This window comes from Cetorhinus maximus, chromosome 11 (genome assembly GCF_964194155.1).
Source record: "Cetorhinus maximus chromosome 11, sCetMax3.hap1.1, whole genome shotgun sequence".
NCBI lineage: Eukaryota > Metazoa > Chordata > Chondrichthyes > Lamniformes > Cetorhinidae > Cetorhinus > Cetorhinus maximus.
The window spans coordinates 44,701,832-44,728,620 of NC_135889.1; the positions used below are offsets into that span (position 1 = coordinate 44,701,832).

General features: G+C 41.3%; 1 protein-coding gene across 2 annotated transcripts in view; it reads left to right on the forward strand.

The window, feature by feature from the left end:
- hibch (3-hydroxyisobutyryl-CoA hydrolase) overlaps positions 1-26,789 on the forward strand; it is a 145,969-nt gene that overhangs the window by 94,274 nt on the left and 24,906 nt on the right. For both annotated transcript variants that reach the window (XM_078551877.1, XM_078551878.1), the window contains 3 exons: positions 12,871-13,016; positions 16,441-16,527; positions 19,001-19,053. In XM_078551877.1, coding sequence (XP_078408003.1) covers positions 12,871-13,016; positions 16,441-16,527; positions 19,001-19,053 — 286 coding nt within the window. The remainder of the gene's footprint in view (positions 1-12,870; positions 13,017-16,440; positions 16,528-19,000; positions 19,054-26,789) is intronic.

The following is a 26,789-nucleotide window of genomic DNA, read 5'->3' on the forward strand; positions in this document are numbered from 1 at the left end:
TTTGGCCCAGTAACGATGAGAAGCAACATCCTCCACAGGAAGGGCACAGCCCTGGCATCAGGAGGGCAGAGGAAATGGCAGGAAGGACATGGAGGCTACATCCTCAACATAGGCTCTAGTGCTGAAGACACAGCTACCTTGAGATGACTGAGAACAAGAGACTGTGGCTCTCCAGCCAAATGATCGCAGAAATTTGTACCTTCATTGTGGAAGACTTCACACCTCACAGATCTATTCACCATGCCCTGCCAGTAGCCGTCAAAGTCATTGTGGCTTTGAACTTCTAGGCCTCATGCTCCTTCCAAGGATCAGCTGGAGATCTTGGTGGTGACTGAATTGGATGCACACTGCATCTTGCAGGCTACTGATGTCCTTTTTGCAAAAACTGGGCAGTAAATTCAATTTGAGACAGATGGTGTCTTGCAGGCAAAAAGGGCTGTGGGTTTCGCCTCCATGGATGGATTCCCCAGGTGCGTGGCATCATCAATTTGCACCAATGTGGCCATCAAAGCACCAACTGAGTGCCCGCTGAGATTCATCAGCAGGAAGGGGTTCCACTCCCTCAACATTCAGCTGATCTGCAACAACAGCAAGAGCTCTATACATAGGCACTTACATGGGTCCTAGTCTTTTTGTGGGATATATGGAACTTTCCTTGTTCCAGTTCTACTCAAGCCCTCTCCTCCAACTCTTTTTCCGGTACATTGATGACTTTATCAGTGCCATTTCTTGCTCTTGCCCAGAAATGGAAAATGTAATCAACGTTGCTTTCAATTCTCACTTTTCTCTCACCTTCATCTCTCACCTTCACATCGTCCATTCCCAACACTTCCCTTCCCTTTCTCAACTTCTCTGTCTGCATTTCTGGGGATAGACAGTCTTCAGGGGAGATGGTGGCATTGTGGTAATGTCACTGGACTAGTAATCCAGAGACCCAGGTTAATGATCTGGGATACTGGTTCAACTCCTGCCATGACAGCTGATGGAATTTGAATTCAGTTAATAAAAATCAGGACTTGAAAGCTAATCCCAATAATGCTATCATCAATTGTTGTAAAAACCATCTGGTTCACTAATGTCCTTTAGGGAAGGAAATCTGCCATCCTTACCTCGTCTGGCCTACATGTGACTCCAGACCCAAAGCAATGTGACTCTTAAGTGCCCTCTGGCCCAGCAAGCCACTCATTTCAAGAATAAATAGGGCTGTCAATAAATTCTGCCCTTGCCAGTGATGCTCACATTCCATGAAAGAAAAAAGAAAAAATAATTCATTACAATCCCACCGCGTCACACAGCTACCTTGTCTACACTTCCTCATGCCTCCTATAAGGAGTTTTTTCCATCTCTGTCACATCTCTTCCGATAATGCTACTTTCCACAACAGTGTTTCCGACGTGTCTTTCTTTTTCTTCAACCGAGGATTCCCATCCAGCATGGTTGACAGGCCCCTCCGCCATGTCTGATCTATTTCCCGCACTTCTGTTCTCACTCCTTCCTCTCCCTTCCAGAAACATGCTAGGAATCTCGTTGCCCTCAATTTCCACCCCGCCAGCCTTCCCATTTAAAGGATTATCCTCCGCCATTTCCATCACTTCCAGCATGATGCCACCGCCAAACACATCTTCCCCCATTCTCCTGTCAGCATTCCGAAGGGACTGTTCCCTCTGCGATACCCTGGTCCACTCCTCAATCAACCTCAACACTTCGTCCCCTTCCCACAGCATATTCTCATGCAATTGCAGGAGGTGTAACACCTGCCCTTTTACCTCCTTGCTCCTCAACGTCCAAGGCCCCAAACACTCCTTCCAGGTGAAGCAGCGATTTACGTGTACTTTTTTCAATTTAGTATGCTGTATTCACAATGCAGTCTCCTCTACATTGAGGAGACCAAATGCAGTTTGGGTGATTGCTTTGAGGAACATCTCCACTTAGTCTGCAAACATGACCCTGAGTTTCCAGTTGCTTGCCATTTTAATTCGCCACCTTGCTCTCACGCTCACATTTCTATTCTTGACTTCCTGCAAAGTTCCAGGGAAGCCCAACTCAAGCTCGAGGAACAGCAACTTATCTTCAGATTACAGCCTTCTGGACTCAACACTGAGCTCAAAAATTTCAGACCATGAACTTTTGCCCCCATTTTGATTTTTTTTGGCATGTGCTGGTCTGAATCATGTTTTTGCTTTCGCTCACAGCTGTTCATGATGCTGGCATTTACAGTTGCTCTGGACAAATGTTTTGTCTCTTTACTACAACCACTACCACTCCCTTTGCCTTTTGTTCCATGACATCCTTGCCATTTAATCTTTACCCCCTCTCCACACCAACCTAGACCTTTCCTCTTGCTCTTCCTCCCCCTTCCTCCTTTCAACAGCAGAGAACCCATTACATTTCTACCCTCCTTCAGTTCTGAAGAGGCTATATTTGACTCAACATTACCTGTTTCTTTCTCCACAGATGCTGCCAGACCTGCTGAGTACTTCTAGTACTTTGTTTTTATTTTATGAAATAAGTGACTGCCCATTTAAAATGTGAAGTCTTAAGTGATGTGCATTTTTAAATGAGGAGTCTTGTGTTTAGGTCAAAAAGTCAAGATTATGAAATAATGTGTGGGGTCTTGCAGCTCTTTGGAATTTTAGTCTCAAATAACAAAGAGGAAGGGTTTCTGTATTTTAGTAGGCGAAGCTGCTGTTACAAATAGGACTTTGCTGAACCAGTTAATACCAATGTGTGAAATGAAGCATAATCTAAAGTTCTGTCTAGTTACATAGTTTTACTGCTCCACAAGATTGTTGATTTCAACCACATGAATATATTAGGGCTTCTTTTCCGCTGTTAACAGAGGAGTCTATAATGCCAAATGTTTAATGATGCTGTTCCACCCCATTAAAAGACACTCTAGGATATGGGGAGCCAGTCTGCATCACAGCACAGGCTGCAGGCTTCTGTTAAAAATCTATGTTCTATATTTAGGCACAGCTTCAGTATTTAGACTCAACCCAGAAATGAACTCTTAAATTGTGCTGTTTAAAAGGCATCAGTTAGAGCACCTGCGTTGTAGAGCACACATTGTGAAACCATTAGATCATCTGAACACTCTTGCGCTTTAGCAATTATCAAAAAAGTCACTTTAACTCAAATCCAATCCTCCCCATGTCACTGCAGGCGATTGGTCTTTTCAAAATGGAAGGTATTGAAATTCCCACTGACAGCTATGCTATATGCACATGTTATAAATGGCAGGATTAATAATGTCTATTATTAGCCTATGTTTGACTGTAGTCAGGGTTTAATGTATTTGTAATACATTCTATTTCTTAATAACTATCAAATTTTCAGTAATTTGAGAGTTAATTCAAAGTGTGAATTTCATAATGTTAACAACTGCCCATCAGTTACAGTATGACAGTCCCTGTGTAGTTTTAATTTTCTAAACATATTTGAAGATGTCCTTTCTAGGTATCTTTTTTAATTGTTAGAATTAGTATGCAACGGTGAAGTTCTTTAACATAGGGCAGGATTTTTAGTTCGGCGGGCGCCCGCAATTGATGGGCCGGGAAAAGGCCAGGGAACAGACCCCTGACCACAATCGTTCCCCGACCACAATTTAATGCTGGCTGGCCAATTAACGGCCAACGTGAAAGGCACAGCGCTGCCGGGGTGGGGGCAGGAGGAGGGCAAGCGTTGAAGTCAGCGCAGGCGTGGGAGAGCGCAAAATGAAAGCTCCCTGAAGACAAGAGAGCTGCCTCAGGGAGCTGAAGAATTTAAATGCTGAAAATAAAGATTTTGAAAACCGGGAAAAAATACCCATGCATCAGAATCAGTCACTGGAATATATGTCAGATGAAAATTCTGTGCAAACTTTTTAATTTTTTTTTAATTAATGTTGGGAACCTCATCCTGCCCTTGGATGAGGTTTCCTCAAAAAGGCAAAGGCTGCCTGGCTGATTCGCCTGCCCGCCAACCGTAACATTGGACAGGCAGCGAAAATCACTGTTGATTAATATTTAACAGGCCTCTTAATTGTTGGTGGGCTCGCTGCCAACACTCATGCACGCCCACCGACCAAAATATCGCACAAGTGCGCGATGACATTGGGACGCTCGCCCGACATCACCACACGCTGTTTCACGCTCAAGTCTGTCAGGCGCATGCCCGCACGCCAAGCGAAAAATTCCGCCCATAAAGTAAAAACAAAATGCTGGAAATACTCAGGTGTGGCAGTATCTGTGGAGAGAAAAATGGAGTTAACATTTCAGGTCAATAATCTTTCATTAGGACATGCAATGCAGATCTCTATACCTAATAATTTATCAAGTAAAATATAATTTCTAAATCCTCATTGCCACCCTCTGCATTAATTAGAAAGAGCTCCAAATTCATCCAGGGAGGGGGAGGGGATAAAGCGAAGAAAAAAGTGAATTTACTAAAATTCTGAATTAAATTCCAACTTCTTCATCATCGTCTTTATTTGTTTTGGAAAAGCTTTAGCAGTGATATATCTTTCTTAATTTCTGTTTTATGAAGCATTCTTTTTGTTATTGTATTTATTTGGATTTCCTTTTCTTTTGCTGTGGATAACCACAATGATGGCGGACACAGCAAAATCTTGTCAGAGCTATACATTTTAAAATCTGAAAGAATGGACTCCAGATGTTACTGAGAAAAGAATCTGAAAGCACCGGGAAAGAATTTTGAAAAGAATTGCCAGGGAATGAAGAACAAAGAAAAGTGAAGCCAAAACATTCCTCACTTTAAATGTGTAGCACATTTCCCAGGAGCAAAGTCCTGATACGCACCTGGAGGTGGACTAAATGCATCAAACTAGGATTAACATTAATACAAACTTGCCTTTTAAGGCATGGAAGAATATAGAAGAGTGGAATGTATTCTGTAATGCTTCTGTACGTAATAGTAGTTGAATGTAAGCTATTAGCATTCGAAAAAGAAAGCATTGGGGGAGTGGTCATGTTAGGGCAATGAATGGGCACTTATCCCTGACCTTTGTTATGGCCACGGCTGGTGTTAATTGCTGCGCAAACCTAACCCCAGAGGGAAACTTCACTCATGTGCCGTAACTTTTTTTTGTAACCTGAAACTGAGAAAAAGACATACTGATCTCAGCATTAAGAGGTCCAGTAACACTTTTGGGGTTTAAAAAATTAAAAGGAAAAGTTTTATTAACAAAAATAAAAGAGAACTTAAGCACACAAGATTACAATTACACAATTAAAATTAATCTTACAAAACATTCCCCCAAAAACGCCCTATCTGGTCAAACCCACAAGTAAACACCTAGGCAACACTCACTTATAGATGTTTAAATATGAAATCTAGTAATATTGCACAAGGAAAACTGCTGTAGCTTCAGTAAAGGTGTACCACATGACCTTTCCCTCTTCCACTCTGTGATATAATTCACTTCAGAATAAAACTGCTTGCTGCAGCCCAAGACTTTTCTGGCTTGATTGGATGGGTGATTCAAACTGCAATCTCCTCCAGCCCAGCGCTCCAGCTATCTCAACAGCTCAAACAGTTCCAGCTATCTCCAGCCATCTCTAGCTCTCTCCAGCTCAACAGCTATCCACAGTAACTCTAATATACTGTTTTCCCCTTTCATCTCAGTCCCATTGTTCTCACACTCCTCTTTGAAACTCAGATCCTTCCAAATATAAGACCTTTCATGTTTCCATCTTGCCTTTGCTTTTGGGTCAATAAAATATCATATCCCCATTACTTATTCACCTATGAACTCCTGAAGGTTGCAAACACTTTCCTTAGCACTTCTGACTCCCCTTTGATATTCAAACAAACTCTCAACTTATCTAAAAATTCAAATGTTAGATCTAACCTATTTACTTGTACCTCAACTGAACACCTCTATCATTTTCATGTTTCCAAACCCCCAGACAACCTGGCTCCTATCAAACTCTGCCCAACTTAATTAAATTACACACACACAGACATCCAGCCTTCTTTACAGAATAAAATAATATTCTCCCAAAAGTTAAAAAAAATAATATCCATTCTCACACTTTCTGTACATAACATAGCCATGCTGGGCACCACCATTTTAATTGTCATTTGTTAAGTCTTTCCTTGTCTTGATAGGTAAGCTTACAAAATCAGCTGGCATAGATATTTGAGATTGAGGCATGTTTGTTGACAATAACTCCAGCATAGAGATTGATGTGTTATGAAATGGAAAAGCTTACATAGAATATCAACAATTTCACAGAATGGCTAGCTCCAGTACTTTTTGTTGCAGATTTAAAACATGGTATTCCTGTGATAACAATGAAGATCTAAAATATTTTTAATATTAACAGATATTATAGTGATGAGGGTTTGTAGAATATTGTGCAAGTCTGGTCTTCCAGTTCAGTGTACATTCTCTAACATTTCGCCAGTTACAGAATTTATAAGACAAAAAATACAATATTTTAAAAAACGAACTAAAAGCTGTGTGAGATTAAATAATGTATTTTTAATGGTGCTACACTGAGAACAGGTAGCTCAATTTGTAATATTTCCGATTCACTACCGCACTGAGCAAATATATAATGAAAGCAAAATATTGTTACACTTTTTTTTGGAAAGCACATTTTCAGAACTATTTTCATGATTAAATAGAGAATGTTTGTTGAGCTGACCTATTTATTACATTCCAAATTTAGTTGGTGCTTTTAATTTCCCCCAAGTTAATGTAATTATTCCAAAACAAAGCCAGTGCCACCATAATATTTTGTTTCAATTCCAATAATGATGTGGATCATAGGAAGTGTTAAATTCTGGAACTGTCCATTCTAGTGTCATTGGCATCTCTGTTGGCAGTGGATAATGGCCATGATCCAGAATTCACTTCTTAAATCCCTATGGCTCTTCACCTCTTTCTATTCATTTCAAGACCTTCCTTATAATCTACAGAAATACCTGGAAAAACTCAGCAGGTCTGGCAGCTTCGGCGGAGAAGAGCAAAGTTGACATTTCGAGTCCTCATGACCCTTCAACAGAACTAGTTCTCCGCCGATGCTGCCAGACCTGCTGAGTCTTTCCAGGTATTTCTGTTTTTGTTTTGGATTTCCAGCATCCGCAGTTTTTTGTTTTTATCCTTATAATCTACCTCTGTCTAAGCTTTTGGTCATCTATCCTAATATCTTCTTTGAAATGGTGTCTATCTTTTTATTATGCTTCTGTAAGATCTTTTGGAAGGCTTTTCTTTGTTAAAGGCGATTATACAACTGCAATAATTTTGTTAGTCATCACCTATGTCTGTATTTTTCACTGGTTCTGCATCCCAGACCTTCATTTCCAAAGAACACAAGAAATAGGAGCAGGAGTAGGCCATACCTCCCCTCAAGCCTGCTCAGCCATTCAAGAAGATTATGGCTGATCTGACCTTGGCCTTAACTCCACTTTCCTGCCTGTTACCCATAACTCTTGACACCCCTATTGTTCAAAAACCTGTGTTTCTCAGCATCCACTGCTCTCCGGCGTAGACAACTCCAAAGATTCATGATCCTCTGAGAGAAGAAATTCTTCCTCATCTCCATCTTAAATGAGAGACCTCTTATTCTGAAACTATGCCCCCTGTTATGATCCCAGCTGATGTTACAACTGGACAAGCCTGGTCTCAGGGTGGAACCCGACTTGATCGATCTTAACTTTTATTTGTTTGTTTAGATATGTGGAGAGTGGCTACTGAACAGAGTCACCGGAGTCAGCTAATGAACTTTCAACAAAAGAATAAAATATTTATTAAACAAAAAAAGATGAATTATATTACAATACACCATCACTCACAGCTATACCCTTAGATTTGTAAAGATAACACAAGTCACAAAAGCTATCTTATACTCTAATGTTCACAGTAAGTACACAGTCCATGTACCAATAGGCAACCTGTGGTCAGACACACCACATACTGAAACCAAGTGACAGATGTCATCCCAAACAGATCTCTCCTCAACTTCCCCCAGACGCTTGCCACACCCTGAGCCAACCAGTCTCACTGAATTCCGTCTTTCACACGAGGCCTTCCAATCTCCACCCTCGAAGGACTTGCCTTGGAATCTTCTCCCAAACGACGCTTTCTCTCAGGCCCCATCCACAAGGGTCCACCTCCAGGGTTTTGAACTCTCCTTCTAATGTTCCTCTTAGCTGGGATCACTACATCCATTCAAGCTCTCTTCCACGCACTCTCTCTCACCGACTCGGCCATTAACAGCTTCACATGCCCAAAGCAAAGAGTTACAGAACTTTAGCCATCTATTTGGAACTTCTGGCTTCTCAAAAGCCTTTATCTCTTTAAGTTTGGAGCCTTTCTCTGCTCCTCACTCTTATCCCCACTTTCAAGACCTTTTCCAGGTTCCTGTCCTTCCTTTGACTGGAAGGTGGTCTTGGGACTTTCTTCTGTTCCACTCCCCTGGATTGGGGACTTCCTTCATAGCTTGGAACCTGTCCCTTTGCTCCAGTCTCCTGGCAGCTACTTTCAACCAGCTTTAGCTCAAACAGATTCCAAATCAAACTGCTGTTTCTGGTTTGTTCTGAGTGTGTCTGTGGGAGGGACCTGCCTCTCTCGACCCCTGTTGCTAGGCAACAGCCCAGTTTTTCTATTCTTGTGTTTGCTTAACTTCTCTTACAGTTGTAAACTCTCATTAGAAATGCAGGCACCTTTTTCAGTGAAACTAAAACTCAACTTGATCTTTTCTTAACACACAGATACAGAAATACAAATCAAATTTAAACATTAAAGCTAAAACTCATTCCTAAAACCCACAAACTGCAAATATAACTTACTTAAACTATCTCTATTTCCTAACACTCCTAAATCTATCTAGATTCCCCCCATGCAGGGCAACATCCCCATAGCATCCACCCTGTCAACCCCCATCAGTATCTGATATGTTTCAATAAGATTACCTCATCCTTCTAAACTCCAATGAGTGTAGGCCCAACCTGCTCAACCTTTCCTCTTAAGACAACCCCTTCATACCAGAAATAAAACTCTAGGTGTGGTCTCACCAACATCCTGTACAGTTGTAGTAAGAGTTCCAAATTTTGGACTCCATTCCCCCTTGCAATAAAGGTCTACACGCCAATCACCTTCCTAATTACTTGCATGTTAACCTTTTGTGTTTCATGTGCAAGGACACCCGAATCCCTCTGTACCATTGCATTCTGAAGTCTCTCGTTGTTTAAATAATATTTTGCTTTCCCATTTTCCCTACCAAATTGGATAACCTGAATTTTATCACATTACACCCCATCTGCCAAATTTTTGTCCACTCACTTAACCTATCTATATTCCTTTGCAAATGCTTTGGGCAGAACTTAATGCCCTCCTCCAGGATGAGTTTGGAGGTTGGGGGAGCACTTATTTGAGCAGAAGGGTGCCAGGTGGAGCTGCCTTCCCGCCTCTGCCCTGATTAAGTCTGGTGGTGGGGGTGGGGGATACTCATGGACAGCCTTCCCACCCAGACGTCAATTGAAGCCCTTAAGTGAGCCATTAATGTCTACTTAAGGGCCTCATCCTGCCACCTCTGGTATGCAACCATCAGCAGGTGAGCCAGTTGTCTCCGAGCAAGACTGAAAAGCAAACTCTGTTGGCGCTGCTTGCAGGATCCCAGGGTACTCAGTGTCTGATTGAGGCACCCGGCATCAGAAAGTTGGGGGCTTGATAAGAACCAGCCCCCTTCCCTTATTGCTGACCCCCACCCCATCAAAACTCACCTTTGGCCTGGGACCCTTGGTGACCCTAGGCCTCTCCCTGGGTGCATTGTTGGCAGCTGCCACCGCTTCTGCTGGCCTCTGATTGGCTGGCAGCTCTTGGGGAGGTGGGGATAGCGTTTCTACCTCAGCCCTTAATTCTTGGGAAAGCCATCTTGGGGAGCACTTAATTTGGTGGGTCTTCCCCACAGAAGGTTCCTGCCAGCTCTCCAGCTGTTAAACAAAGCTCCCATTGCCTTGATTGAATATCACCCTTTGTACCCTCCTCACAATTTGCTGTCCCATCTATCTTTGTATTGTCAGCATATTTGGCTACAATACATTTGGTCCCTTCATCCAAGCTAAGAACTGTTAAATTAAGCAGCAAATATAAAAGGACTAATTACACACAGTGGAATTATAGTAGGTGCAGGCTTGATAATCTCTTTTTGTAAAACAGAAAATCTGCAGCCACTGCAAATTGAACTGATCACTGAATATTAACCTTTGCCTGATTGCTTGTTGTTGACAAACCATGGAATCTTGCTGGCCTATCTATTACTTCATTTTGAATCAAGCAGGTGGAGAAAGAATGTACAGAGTGAATACTATTTAAAGCTGTTTCTCTTAAACGTCAAAAGAACTGCAAATGAAACCTATTTGCACACAATGTAACCCACAAGATTTAAATTGAATGGTTTGGGCATATCCTCAGTTCCCAGACCAGACATGATTAACCTCTATATTCTGGTAGTTCTTGATTTGATTGTGTATCAGCAAGGTAGGCCATTTTCTGTGAGCACACTGAGCATTTAACCCTATATATACCACAAAAATAGACAAGAACATGAAAAGTTATTGCCTAAATTTGTCATCAGGCCGGTTGAACCTGTTCTTCTAGGAATTTTCTCCATTACCCTTATCTGCAATTAATTTTTTCATTTTTTAATTGTGGCTGCAAAAGGTTAAGTGGACTTAGTCACATCAATAAACTGGCCTGACTTAAGAGGCCCTTGATCATTTCACTCCCCTTTGCAACAATGTCCTGCTTTGGGTCCTCGTTGTAAAGAACTTTTAATACTTATTTTGCCAGTAGGTTTATCTTACTTTAATCTCTCTCTTGTGGTTGATCTGCCTTGTCTTCTCTGGAAATGGTAGGAAAAGATTCACCAAAATGGCATTCGTGTAGTTAGGATTGTCAAGTGTTTATCTAATATAATTGGTAAATGTAAGAGAATGTTCATTTACCTTCAAAAAAACCCATCAATTTGCAACAATGATTTGGCTGTTATACAAATTAAAACTTGCATTTATATAGTGATTTTAACATAGAAAAACATTCCAATGCACTTCACAATTAAAAAAAAGAAAAAAAAGAATGTTAAGCCGAAGGAAAAAATATTGAAGTTGACCAAAAGCTTTGTCAAGAAGATGGGTTTTAAGCAGAGTCTTAAAGTAGTAGAGAGAGGTGGAGAGTCAGAAGCAATTTCAGAGCTGGAGATTAGGCAGCTGAAGGCAGAGCCACCAATTGTGGGATAAAGGGAGTAGGTGGAGAGGCAGAGGTGGGGATGTACAAAAGAGCACATTCAGATGAACGCAGAGTTGAGGGCGGGGGATTGTAAGGCTGGAGGAGCAATCGGTGGGGGTGGGACTGTTGAAGCCATGAAGGCATTTAAACACGAGGATTACAATTTTATGTTTGAAGCATTGGGGAACTGGGAGCCAGTGAGGACAAGTGATGGGCGAGTGGGACTTCCTGCAGGATAGGTTGATACAGGTAGCAGAGTTTGGGATGAACTGAAGTTTTCAGAGGATGAAAGTTGGTAGATTAATTAAAAAAGCATTGCAGTAGTCAGGTTTGGAGATGATGAATGCATGGATGAGAGGTTCAGTGACAAATAGGCGGAGGCAAATGATGTTGAAGGGCTAGAAATAGGAAATATTTGTGACGAGTATCTGATGTCGGTGGCCAAGAATGGGCTGAATAGGATTCCGAGGTTGAGAACAGTCGGGGCCATTCTGAGATAGTGGCTGAGGAGGGAGATGGTAAGGCCAGGAGGACAAAGATGCTGGTTTCAATCTTTCCAGTGTTTAGCTGGAGGAAATTGCAGCTGATGCAGAGCTGGGCATCAGTTGGGCATTTAACCACATAGAGGCATTGGAAGGGATCAAAAGAGCTGGTGCAGAAGTGGAAGTGAAGTGAGTGTCACCACAGTACACTAGCCCTATCTATGTGGATGTATCACCAAGCTTGTAAATCATTACAAGGAAGAGGCCAAGGATCTGTGTGGCCCCTGGAGGTAATGACACAGGAACAGGAAGCGATATTATTGCTAGGGATGTTCTGGCTCTGAGTGGAACCAAGTGAGGGTACTCTCACTGAACTTCACAGTGGAGGAGTGGCATTGAAGGAGGATGGTATGATCAGTTGTGTCAAAGGCTGCATAGAAGACTAGGAAGGATAATTCATCTTCACCACAGTCACAGACATCATTTGTGACTTTGTTTAGAGCCATTTTGATGCTAGGGCATCTAATTAGAACAATGGATAGGAGGCATGGATTTAGGAGCTGACAACACATTCAGGGACTGTAGAGAAGATGGGGATGTTAGATGGTATTTTGTAAAAATGGAACAGTTGAGGGAGAGTTAATGATGGCAGCTTTAAAAGAAACTTGGATACTACCTGAGGAGAGGGAATCACTTTTGAAGGTAACTAAAAAGACCAGGAATGCAAGCTGGTTGATCAGCAATTTAATGGAAATAGGGTTAAGGGAGCAGGAGGTGGGTCTGGTGAATGTGATGAGCTTCGAGTTGGTATGGGGTAAATGGGAGAGAAGTTAGAGAGACACTTGAGTTCAGTGCTAGGGAAAGGGGGAGCCTGAGGAGAGGTTTTAGCATGGTGAGGAAGGGAAGGTGGGGGCAAGCAGCATAGGCAGTTAAATAGATGAACTCAATCAAAAAACAATAAACAAAGGATCGAAACTGGATGATCAGAATTTGGAAGTTGAATCCCTGAATCTTTTTAAGATTAATGAGCCATATAAGTTTAGATGTGTTGCAGTTGCATAAAACATCAAAGTTTCCAAAGTAACTCTGGAATTTTCTTTAATTGTATGAATGCCAGATTGAACACAAGTTCAACTAAAATGTGTTTGTACACAGGTCTGTTTCCAGATGTAGGAGGTGGTTTTTTCTTGCCAAGACTGGAAGGGAAACTTGGCTTGTACCTTGCCTTAACAGGATTTAGAATTAAAGGAAGAAATGTGCATCAAGCTGGAATTGCTACTCATTTTGTGATGTCTGAAAAGGTATTCTTGTTTCTTTGCATCCACAGATTAATGCTCACAATCATAATTTGCCACAATTAAATAAGACTATAACATATGTAGCTGCCTTATTTTCTTTTGGAAATGAGGCTAGTAACGGCTGTTCAATCATCAAATTTGGCAATCCATACATTGCTTAAGGAAAACTAAGCAGATTTGACTCGGCTTCTGCAGTAAGCATTATGTTGAAGAGGAGTTCACTCAACACACTAAATTTTACAAAAATAAAACACCCACAGCTTTTGTCTCAAAATCTATGGTTTAGTCATCTTTGGGTTTTTTTTAAATTTGTAAACGTTGAAGCAAGTGACCTGGATTTACTCGTCCTTGACTGTGTTGTATATTTAGTTAACAGAGCACGTCAATGTAATATTTTTATCCGACACATGACTTTGACATTTTTTTACTAATACAAACTGAACAACAGCCTTTAAACACTTTGGGAGGAAAAAAAAATGTGCAGTCCTTACTTTAAAAACCTGGGGTCATTCTTACAAAATTAATGAAATGAAAGAAAGAATGTGACCTTAGAATGTGCCAATGGAGTACACGCTTGAAATGTTGTAATTTAGGAAACGCAGTAACCAATTTGTGCATAGCAAGATCCCTTTAATCATACAGAAGCATAGAATCAAAGAAATTTAGAGCACAGTAGGAGGCTTTGGCTCAATTTGTATGTGCCAGCCAGAAAAAGCAGCCATCCAACCTAACCCCATGTTCCAGGTTTTGGTCCATAATCTTGTAGGTTAAAGTACATCAGTTGGACATTCAAGTACTTTTTAAAGTGATGAGGATTTCTGCCTCTGCCATCCCTTCAGGTAGTGAGTTCCAGACCCCTCTGACCCTGGGTGAAATGATTTCTCCTCAACTCACATAATCCTTCTGCATTTACTTTAAATCAATGTCCCTGGTTATTGACCTCTCTGCTAAGGAAAATAGGTCCTTCTTATCCACTCTATCCAGGCCCTTCATAGTTTTATACAGCTCCAGTCAATCTCTCCTCAGCCTTGTCTGTTCCAAAGAAAGCAGCTCTAGCCTATCGAGTCTTTCCTCATAGCTAAAATTCGCCAGACCTGGCAGCATCCTTACAAATCTCCTCTGTACCCTCTCTAATACTAGCATATCCTTCCTGCAATGTGATGGTCAGATCTGTATGCAGTATCCTGGCTGCAAGCTAACAAATTTTTTTTTACAGTTTTAGATTAACCTCCCTGCTCTTATTCTGTGCTTTGGTTAATAAGGTTAAGTATGCCGCACATTGTCTTGATCACTTTACGTACCTGTTCTACTACCTTCAGGGAATGTGTGGGCAAGCACACCAAGGTCCCTTTGTTCCTCTACACTTCTCAATATATGGTAGTATATTATTTATTGTGTATCCCCTTGCCCTCCTCACAATTTTCTAGATTGAATTCCATTTACCACTTTTCTGCCCACCTGGCTAGTCCATTGTTTTCTTCCTGCATTCTACATCCTTCTTCCTCACTATTAACCATACAGTCAATTTTTGTATCATTTGCATTTAAGTCTAAATTATTGATATATACTGCAAAAAGCAAGGAACCTAATACTGAGCCCTGCAGAACCCCACTTGAAATAAAAACACCCAACTATTACCCTTTGCTTCCTGCCACTGAACCGATTTTGGATCCTATGGGCTTTGACTTTTCTGGTCAATCTGCCAAGTGGTACCTTGTCAAACACCTTACTAAAGTGAAACACATTTTAAACACACTGCCCTCATTGACTTTCCTTGTTATCTTCTTAAAAAATTAAATTGTTAGTCTGAGATGACATTCCTTTGACAAATCCATGCTGACTCTCCTTGGTTTATCAGTGCCTTTCCAAGTGACGATTTATACTGTCCCTCAGCATTTTGTCTAATAATTTACCGAGGTTAAGCTGACTGGCCTGTAGTTACTCAGGCTATCTCTTTTTCTCCTTTTTTAAACAATGGTGATAATGACCAGATAATCTGATTTTAGGGAATTCTCCAAATTAGTAACAACTTTGATTTTAGGTGTTGGGTGAGGGATAAATAAGGGCCAGAGCACTGAGGAAAACTTCCTTGCTCTTTGAATAGTATCTTGGGATCTTTTGCATCCTCCTGAGAAGACAGATGGGGCCTTGGCTACAATTAAATAAGACTATAGATTATAAAGTTTCATCTATAAAAGCAGCACTTCCATAAGTGCAGCGCTTCCTCGGTACTGCACAGAATTGTCTGCCTAGATCTAGTGCTCAAGTCGACGTAGTGGGATTTGAACTCATAACCTTGTGACTCAGACACAAGAGTGCTACAGTTGCGCCATAGCTGACACCTAATTCACAAAGAATTAACGCAACTTGCAAGTAGAATTATGCTTTAATTTGCTTCCGTCCTGAACCTAAGGACAACAATATAGTTTCTTAAATAATTGGTTACTATTTGGGGAAACTTGTTAGAAGCAGTGCTTGTAACTCAAGTCAATACAACCTATTCCCATGCATCTTTAAATAACCAGTTACAGAACAGCATTGGTAAATATTCAAGAGCTAGCTGCTTTTATCCATTCTATTAACTGGGGAATGGCCTATAATGGGAAGAGACTAGAAATAGAGAATAAAAATTCAAATAGTTTTTCAAGAGAAAGGTAGGGAATTCTCCAAATTCTTATTAACTATAATTTTTCTAATAGTCTATCCATGTCTAGAGGCTTTCCTAACCTGTATTGCTGTTATTGACTGCATGAGGTAACGTACAGTATATTTTCACTTTAGGACACATTGTAGGAGCTACTGAATGGACGGATGTGATGTTTAACCTGTCAAAATGCTTTATAATGCTGCGTTAGGAATACTAATGTTTGCCAAGTCATAATCAATGCTTCATCATCAAATTTGTCAAAACCAATCTTACGAAACTTTGTATATCAGAGATGCATGGAGCAAACAAAGCTTTTAGATACATTTTAGATACGTTTTGCACAACCACAGCAGTGATTTATACTTCATTTATAGAAAGGAACATTTTTTCCCTGGATAGGTAAAACCTGATTATTCTGGCAGGTAAATATCAATGTCTGAACAGTAGAAATTGTATTAAGCAACAGCTTAATGCTCAACAACTAGCTGGATTTGGTATAGAGCTTCTGAATTTTTGTAGTTTTAAATCTTTCCTTTAAGAAGGTAAAAAATCAATAGGTGGTTGGAACTGATCAAATTTGCTGTTAAATCTTTTTCTTTCATGCTTCAGAACCATTAAATGATACTTTGATTAAACAAGACTATCCTGTGTGCGTGCGTAATACAATTTGAATTACGTTTTGAAGTTTGAATGAAAATTAGTTACAGAAACTTGAACTATTACCTGAATCAGATTTCTTCATATTTCTCTTAATTTGTTGGTATTCAATTTCTTTTTTAGATTCCAGATCTGGAGAGAGATTTGGTGTCTTTAAAATCTCCTTCTGAGGAAGACGTTGCAGATCTGTTAAATTCATATCACTTCAAGGTACAGTAACCTATATATATATGTATATATACACGTAATACCTGACTCTGCTTTTGCCCTTATTTTCATGTCCTGTTTTTCTCTCCCAGTGGGTCATTTTGGGACACTCATTTCTGTAGCCAAGATGGCAGGGTATCTATCCTGCTCTTGGCTGCTATGATTGCCACTCTTAGTCAAATGCCATGCAGCATGTGACAGTGCCCTGCATGGCTAAAACTGGGAAGTCTGAAGTGTGTACCTCAACACCAGGGGCAGGCTTTTCTCTCCAGGGGTGGGAAACTGAGTTCTGTTTCCTGGCCCTAAACCTGCCCTGGGGAGAAGCAGTCACTCATTGTGATTTTCATGGGGGTGCACCCTTAATTGGCCTGGAGATGGGCTTGACATCCAGCCAAACTCTTGTAGCTGGAAGGCAAATCAGAGCCCTTCCAGCTTGAAAGGAGCATTAGGCTGCAGTAGAGGTAATTAAGTGAGAGGGCGCTTCAAAATGAAGGCACCCTATTTCCAGCGTTTTTAAAGTTAAACTAAAATGGATCTTGCAGCCTGAGGGGTGGGAGATGGGGTGGATGGCCTGTAGACATGTGGGCAGAGAGGGCATCTAGGCCTGCCTGGAATGTTGGCCCCCTGGCCTGCCACCAGGAGGCCACCTCCAGGCCCCTAAACTGGCCCCAGCCCACTTGTAGAAATCTGGATGCTGATTGGAAAGCCCCAGTCTAACTACTATAATTGGTTTCAATAAGTTCTGAATAAGCAGTGTCACCCAATCCCACCTTTCAAAAGTGGCCTGTGGTGTGATGGAGCTGGGCAATTAGCACATCAGCCAGCAGGGCTATTTGAGGTGAAAATCTAGCCCCAGGAATGAATTGGCAAAATCACCCCTTCTAGTTGCAGTTAGAAACTATAGTGTTATGCACTGATGCGTTCTGATCTGCAGACCTATTGTTAGTGTTGGGACTGAATAACATAAATTGTTTTTTTGATTAAACACTTAGTGTTCCTGTAGATTACGAATAACCTTTTACCTCTGAATAGCAATGCACTGGTACCACACCTGAACTTCAAATATTTTCTGACATTTACATCATGTTGACTTAATTGGGTGATGCTTTCCAAGTTTTTGTTTAACTGTTAATATATTCATATTTACATTTTTCTCAGAAGTAGAATATTTTCTGTGGTTGGTAGCATAAAAATATCTTAAAGGTCATTTATTCAAAACGCAATATCTATTTATAGACTGCAAAATAAATCTTTTGAACTGGAACTTTACTGTAGGCCTGAGTTTTGCCACCCACATACTGTGCTCATTTTCTGCATTGGATTATGAAGATTGTAACATATAAATTGGCATGATTGTGCTAAAAATGGACAGGTAGTAGCATTTTGTAACAAAAATGCTGCAGTAAAGCTGTTAATCTTCAAAGCATGAAGCTGTTAGAACAATTATTACGGCAATGGTGAAATTTTAAGCCAGTAATTATTTGTGGTTAATGTTTACTGTACAGCAATTTAATGTAGTGCATGTAAAATAAAGTAATTGGAATTATGGACATGGGATAAAAAATTGCGAATAATGCTTAAGTACTACAGGAATACAGTTCGTTGTCATTTTTCATAAAAACTAAAGATTCCAAATAGTTCTGTTTTTGCACAATTTGTTCTTTGTGATGTAACCACTGCAAGATTACCAGAGTTTACTAAAAAGCAGTTTATTCCTGATAATTCAAAGGTCGTTTATTGGCATAAAAAATTTCAAGTTATCCAATGAATTTGAAGAGTAGAAGCAATGTGGATTGTCAGAGAACCGCAGCTGACTGCATATTAGTATATTAATCGATAGAATGAGAGCTCAGTTCAAATATTGACTGGTGCTTCAAAGTGCATAGATTTCTGAGTCCAATGTCTCTGTTGTCATTCTGAAATGCCTGCTGTCTGCTGTGGATCATGATGAAAGTGTACGCATTCTCTGCTAGTCACAGGGTTTGTAAAGTAAGCATTGTATCCTTGTGTCAGAGGAACTGGAGAAACATTTGCTCTAGTTAAAGGAATAATTATTGAGGTCAAGATGGTACATCAAATCACTGTGACAGCCTGTTAGTAACCTCCCCCCACTGATATGAACAATGTTGTGATCCTGGTTCTGATGGCAAAGTAAGTCATAAAATGGGAATTGTGTGATGTTGCAAATAAAAGTCCTGAAAATATGATCTTTGAAAAAAATAACTATTTGAAGACTCATATGCCAGAGAATAATGGGAAATGCTAGCATCCGAATTGTGCGGATGGTGTCTCATTCTACTCCCCTGATTCAGTCTTTCATTGTACTACTTCATTGAGGAGGTGATTCAAGGACCTTTTTGCCACAAGGAGTTTTTCCCGTAAAAAAATGAACAATGAACTTTTACAAACATAGTTGTTGAAGAACTGGAAAACTGAGAAAAGCAGAGTTGTTTATTTTGTCTTTTTCTTCCAACAGTGCAAAGCTGATGATAAATTTGTCCTGGCAGAGCACATGGACAAGATTAATAGGTACTTTACAATGGGGATGCTGTTCTTGTCTTTGGATGTAACTGAGTGTCACAGCTACTGTGTATTACTTATATTACTCTAACTCTTCAAAGATCTTGTTAAATACAAATTCAATTTTAGTATGTTTAACATTTTATGCCAAATATAGCCAAATATCTATACTATATACATTGTAATATAAGTAATTCCAATGCTCTATACAAGTGCTGTGTTTTCCTGATAAATGTTAACTTTCAGTGACAAATGGGCATTATTTAGTTATTGATTTGTGTACCTACATGCAAGGAGTTGTAGTTGTAGTTTTTTAAAAATTAAATTACCACCATAGTTTCCCTCTTGAGCCCCATTCCAGCCTTCTATTGGGGTAGGGGAGAAGTGAAACACACAGTTTATTTATTCCATTCAAGTGCAGGTGAATGTAAGAATTGTATAGCTTGGAATGAAAGTACCCAACTGTTCTTTTCTTCCTGGTGATATGGAAGTAGAGTATCACACAACAGAGCTTAGTGAGTTGGTCCACTGCACATGATGGTTGGAAGAAGGGTCTGAAGAAGGGTCATGTGGACTTGAAACGTCAACTCTGTTTCTCTCTCCACAGATGCTGTCAGTCCTGCTGAGTTTTTCCAGCATTTTCTGTTTTTGGTCCACTGTGTACATTTGTCGACTTTTTTTTTTACTCCATGAAGTACTTTTGCATCTCTGATGGATTTGCTTAATAGTGTAATGTAGACTTTTCCATACTTAATATCAGTATTGTTTAAGAACGTTCCAAAAATAACTAATTTTCAGCAGGCATGTGAATTTTAAATGTACAAGAAAGGAAGTCAGAGAGTCGATTATTAAATTTATACCAGTAAAAAAACAGCTGGCGCCTCCTGCTTAACACAATGCTTTCTTGTCGTATTTTGCAATGGGTAACTAGATGCTTCATCTGTCTGACTGTCTGGGGATGGTGGTCCGATACAGGGATTTATGAAGGGCCTTAATATAGGTAATTATCATCTGATCTGGGGTGATCTCAACAAAATGAAAAAATGCTAATGATAAATGTTCTTTTGTATGGCAGGGCTGATCATGGAAATTTTCTACCTTCCCTGGAAGGATAAAGCTTTCCAGTAAACTCAGAGCTCCCTGCGGTAGCCTGATTTCAGAGCTAGGATGAGCAGTGAATTAAAGCTTCAGTGTAACAAAGCTGTATTGCTAAACAAGTTATGATAAAGGTGTTGCGAATTGTTACAGGAAGATGTCCAAACCAGAAAGTCCTCCCTGACCTCTCTGTTTTCAATTTCTGGTGAGGTGATAGACCATCCACCAATATTCATTACAAGCCCACCGACTCCCACAGCTACCTCGACTACAGCTCCTCACACCCCGCTTCCTGTAAGGACTCCATTCCATCCTCTCAGTTCCTTCACCTCCATCGCATCTATTCCAATGATGTCACTTTCCAAAACAGTTATTCTGATATGTCTTCCTTCTTCCTTAACCGAGGTTTTCCACCCACGGTGGTTGACAAGGCCCTCAACCGTGTCCAGCCCATCTCCCATGCATCCGCCCTCACACCTTGCTCTCCCTCCCAGAAACATGATAGGGTCCCCCTTGTCCTCACTTATCACCCCACCAGTCTCCACATTCAAAGGATCACCCTCTGCCAACTCCAGCATGATGCCACCACCAAACACATCTTCCCTTCACCCCCCCTGTCAGCATTCCGTAGGGACCGTTCCTGCGGGTACGCCCTGGTCCACTCCTCCATCACCCCCTCCACCTCAACCCCCTCCACCTCAACCCCCTCCCACAGCACCTTCCATATAATCGCAGAAGGTGCAACACCTGCCCCTTTACTTCCCCCCTTCTCACCGTCCAAGGGCCCAAACACCCCTTTCAAGTGAAGCAGCGCTTCACTTGCACTTCCCTCAATTTAGTCTACTGCATTCGCTGCTCCCAATGCGGTCTCCTCTACATTGGAGAGACCAAACGCAGACTGGGTGACCGCTTTGCGGAACACCTTCGGCCTGTCCGCAAGCATGACCCAGACCTTCCTGTCACTTGCCATTTCAACACACCATCCTGCTCTCATGCCCACATGTCCGTCCTTGGCCTGCTGCAATGTTCCAGTGAAGCTCAATGCAAACTGGAGGAACAGCACCTCATCTTCCGATTAGGCACTTTACAGCCTTCCGAACTTAACATTGAGTTCAACAACTTCAGATCGTGAACTCTTTCCTCCATCATCACCTCGTTTTTGATCCCCTTTTTTCTAATAATTATTATATATTTTTTATATATATATTTTTCTTTTCCCACCTATTTCTATTATTATTTTTAAAATTTATTTCCATCCATTGTTTTATCTCCACCCTTCAACCTATTTCGATCCCTTCCCCCACCCCACCCCCACTAGGGCCATCTGTCACTTGCTCATCCTGCTTTCAACCCTTAATGTCATCCTTTAGCTAATATCACCACCGTCAACACCCCTTTGACCTTTTGTTTATGACATCTTTGGCAATCTCTCCTTTGTCTCCACCTATCACTGGCCCTCTATCCAGTTTCACCTGTCACAACCCCCTCAAACACCTTATATTTCACCAATTTCTATTTCTCTTCAGTTCTGATGAAGAGTCATACGGACTTGAACTCTGTCTTCCTCTCCACAGATGCTGTCAGACCTGCTGAGTTTTTCCAGCTATTTTTGTTTTTGTTTCAGAAAGTCCTCAATCCAATTTGCTGATTTTGGCTGGAGCAACCATGGAGGCTTTTACATTTGGCCTTGGTGCTAGGGCGGGAAAAATCAATCAAGATTCCTTAAGGGGAAGGCGAATTTGTTTTTTACAAAGCCATTGACGGCTAACAGTATCCGGTTAACTTTTCCTGAATGTATGCAATGCTGAACTAAGTGATTTTCTTTAAAATAAATTGCCCAGTTAAAACCATCAGTGAAGCCTATTGCAATGACCACAGCATGTTAGTTTAACATAATAGCTTTTAGCAAATATGGGTCAAAGTCCAAACGGATGGTGGCATTTTCTTAACTTTGGAGAGACAGTATTTATGCACAGCACTTTGTCGATGGCTACAATGTAAGTAAACATTTTGAGTGCTAATTTGGATAGCCCCCAAAAACAGGCTTGGCGATCACAATGCCTGATTAAATTATGCCTGTTCAATATAACGTAGATAACATGCGAACTCCGTATTGACTGCTCATTTGAATAATTGCTGCTTGCAACCACCGCTATCCGCACTCTTCATTGGCTGCATGCAGCAGCAGGATCCTAAAATGGTAACTTGCTAGCAAGACTTAAAGCCAGCTTGCACTGCTTAAAAGGGAGATGCATTGTGGCTGGAGCATGTGCTGTCGATTGTTCAGGAAGATCTGGGAAATGATGAAGAATGGCATGGTGCGGAAGAGCATGGGCTCCAAGGCTTGCGAACACTCCACTGGCAGCCTTGGTGGAGGAGATGGAAAGTAGGAGAGATACATTGTGTCTACAGCATGCCAGGAGCATGCGCAGAAGGCAGTGGAAACAGATAGGTGTAGAGGTCAATGCCAGGAGACAAGCCTCGATGCAGGACTGGACGAAGTTAAAGCATGAGTGGACAAGGTCCGTGAATACACCTTCAAATATATCCTAAAAACTGAACAGCCTCAGCTACTGCTCAAATCACCACACCATATGAAACTCATCAATCATTTATCAACATTTTCTGTCAATCAGGACTCGTACCCAAGTCACATTCTATACCTCACCCTAACACACTTAGCACTGCTACATGTCTCAGGTCCACATCCCACATTGGGTACAGGTTCACACACTGCCAGCTATTCAACCATGACAGCTACATCAGCCAAACTGATTGCATCACATCCACTAGCATACTTTCCTCTCTCTTCCAGGACAAGGTGATGTACAATTAGAGGCAACAGAAGCAAACCGGAGGAGGACAGGCACACCTGCATGTCCTAACCCCCATGGAGGGGATGGTGCTGGCCATTATTGGGACATCCATTGCTGAGGCCATGCCAGCAATCGGGCTGAAACTATTAAGAATGACGGTATCTCATACCTAATCCTCCTCCTTGCATCCCACCTCGCTCTTATCTCGCACTCTCTTCTGATTTGCAAGCTGCAGATGGTATAAGCATGTATCTGTTACATTCACCTGCCTACAACCCTACCTACAAGGTACACAAGAAGTACAAACTGGTTAGACAATGGAGAAGCACGAAGAAGACGGTGATAATGAAGACACAACATCTTGACTTGATCTCACATTCGAAACCAACAGTTCAGATACTGAGACTTTGTGTATCTTAAGAGGACAGCTTATAAGCAGGATCTTCAAGTGGTGAGATTCCCTGGGTATGGGTGGGGTACAGCCATGGTGGGGTGGGAGACAAGGATAGAACAGGTTCTAGCTTCCTTGAAGTTTCTGCCACAGAGAATTCAGATAAGCACTTTGATAGAGCAGCCTACAGAACAACAACTACTTGTACTTGTATAGCTCATTTAACATAATGAAACGTCTCAAGGCGCTTCACAGGGCATTATAGGGCAGAGAGTTTTAAGGAGGGAATTCCAGAGCTTGGGGCTGATCAAGTGATTAAAATCAGAGATACTCAAGGGGCCAGAATTAGATGAGTACAGGTATCCTGGAGGGTTTGGATCTGGAGGAGATTACAGAGATGAGGAGGGTGCAAGGCCTTAGAGGAATTTAAAAACACAGATGATGAACTTGCTTAACCAGCAGCCAGTTTAGGTCAAAGCAAAAAGTTCTATTTTTCTTTAGTTCTGATGAAGAGCCAAACGGACTCGAAACGTTAACTCTGTCTTCCTCTCCACAGATGCTGTCAGACATTTTTGACCAAATTTTTGTTTTTGAGCCAGTTTAGGTCAGTGAGGACAGTCTTAGTCAGCAAAACCTGGTGCGAGTTGGGACGTGTGCAGCAGAGCTTTTCATGTTGTCTTACGGAGGTAGATTGCGTGAGGCTGGAGTGCATTAGAATAGTCAAGTCTAGAGGTATCGAAGGCATGGATGAGGTTTGAGCAGCAGATGAGCTGAGGCAAAGGTGGAGTCGGGCAATGCTACAGGGAATAGGCAGTTTTAGCGATGATATGAATATGTGGTTGGAAGCTCATTTCAGGGTCAAATATGGGACCAAGTTTGCAGATGGTCTGGTTCAGTCTTAGACAGCTGCCAGGGAGAGGGATGGAGTTTGTGGCAGGATCAAAGGCAATGGCTTCAGTCTTCCTAATATTTAATTGAAGGAAGTTTCCGGACAAGCAGTCTGATAATTTAGAGTCAGTGAAGAGATTGGGAAAGGTGGTGGTGAGGTAGAGAATGCTGATAGGTATGCACAAGAAGATGCTTGGCACATTGGGAAGTTTTCCAGAAAACTTACAGCCAATGTCAAGGAACAAGGGAGGAGTCCGGCACCAACTCTAAGTCCCTCACAATCTTATGTTTCAATAAGATCACCTCTCGTTCTTATAAACTCCATTAATAATAGGCTCAATCTGCAGTACCTTTCCTCATAAAACAACCCCTTCATTCCAGAAATCAACCTAGAGAACCTTCTCTGAACAGCCTCCAATGCAAGTATATCCTTTCTTAAGTAAAGAGAGCAAAGCTGTACACAATACTCTAGGTACAGTCTCACCAATGCCCTTTACAGCTGTAGCAAGACTTCCTTACTTTTATACTCCATCCTTTTTGCAATAAAGGCTAACATTTCATTTGTCTTCCTAATTACTTGCTGTTGCTAACTTTTTGTGATACATGTACAAGGACACCCAGACCTCGCCGTACTGCAGCATTCTGCAGTGTCTCTCTATTTAAATAATATTCTGCTTTTCTATTTTTCCCACAAAAGTAGACAATCTCACATGTTCCCACATTATAGTCTATCTGCCAACTTATGTTTGCTCACTTTATCTATTTCCTTTGTGCAGACTTTGGGTGGAATTTAATGTCCTCTCCTGAGGCATATTTAGAGGCAGGAGACATTTAATCAGGTAGGAGGCTGGTGGGAGGTTGTTGGAAGGGGATCTAAGGACTTCCCACCTCTGACCCAATTAAGTCCCAGGCAGTAAGGCTCATGGATGGCCTCATCTTGTCACTGCTACTTTTCAACTGGGGCAGTCAAGTAGAGGGAGCCTGAAAAGCAAACCATGGCGTTTTAGCATTTAGTCCCATTAGTTTCCCTAGTACATTTTCTTTAGTGATAGTGATTGTTTTAAGTTCCTTGGTCCCATTTGCCCATTGATTTCATTCTACAATTATTGGGATGCTTTTTGTGTCTCCTACCATGAAAGCAGATACAAAAGACCTGTTCAAAGCCTCTGCCAATTCCTTGTTTCCCAATATTAATTCCCCAGTTTCATCCTCAAAGGGACAACACTCTCTTTAGTTGCTCTCTTCCTTTTTATACACTTGTAGAAACTTTTACTGTCTGATTTTTATATTTCTTGCTAGTTTACTTTCATATTCTAATTTCCTCTTTTTTTTAGTCATCCTTAGCTGGTATATAAAATTTTCCCAATCTTCTGGCCTACCATTAATCTTTACATTATTGAATGCCTTTTCTTTCAATTTGATATCCTTAACTTAATTAGCCATGGATAGTCCATCCTTTTTGCAGTCTTTCTTTCTCAATGTCTTTACTGAGAGTTATAAAGTATCTTTTTAAATGTTTGTCACTGCTTATCTACCATCTTACCTTTTAACCAATTTCCCCATTCCACTATAGTCTTGCCATGTTAATGATCTGCTGCATCAGATTTCATGTAGCAGCAATGGCTTTCATTGTATGCATACTGCACACCTGTATGTTGGTTTCACACTGGAGTCATCAACCATGTCATCAGCAGATAGCCCTTGTCACCCAATGATCATCCTTCTATTTTCTGTGGTGTATATATAGTTGCCACAGTGGACTGCTGCAGAATGAAGGCATCATGACTGATGCCAGAACACTGGGCATTGACCTGCATGATTCACTGCCTATAGCCACATACTAGTTGAACAGTGAGGGAGTGGAAACCCTTTTGTTTCTGGTATAGGACAGAGTTGACAGGTAACGCCCACAAAATAATGTGCATGTAATTAATGGCACCCTGCACCATGGAGAGACTGCATTCCTAGTAAAGCTGCCTGCTCACTCTACCTGCTTGTCTCTGGCAGAGAGAATGAAATGTAGTTGGCTGTCATAGAGGAGAGGACCTTAGGGACCTCCCTTAAGCAACAATGGATGACAAACCACAAAAAAGGCATTGCAAACATCTCCAACTGCAGGTTGGAAGGAGCCAGGTGCATTGAAAGTTCACAGCCACAGTCACTGACAATGCTGTTCTCATCATACCCTGAGGTTGCAGCTGTGGCTGCAGCAGGTGGCAAATTTCAATGAGGACACCTCATATATTGTTTCTAACTGAGGTTCGACTTATTCCTTGAACACGCTGGACAGATATAGCCTCTTGGTAAGAGCCCATTTCCCCATCTCCTCCCTCTCTTTCAGTACCTTGTCCAGACCTGTTTGTTCTTCAAATCATATGTAGCCTAAGGGGAATGTCTACAAGTGCATCCATATCTGAGAGCAACTGGTTTGCATGGAAGCTGTGAAGTCAGCAAAAATCCCGTAGCACCTGTCACATCACTCTATGTAGACTTTCGCAGCTTGAAACAACTATAGAAAGCATCAAACACTTGCAGATTAGTAGCAACATTAGAAT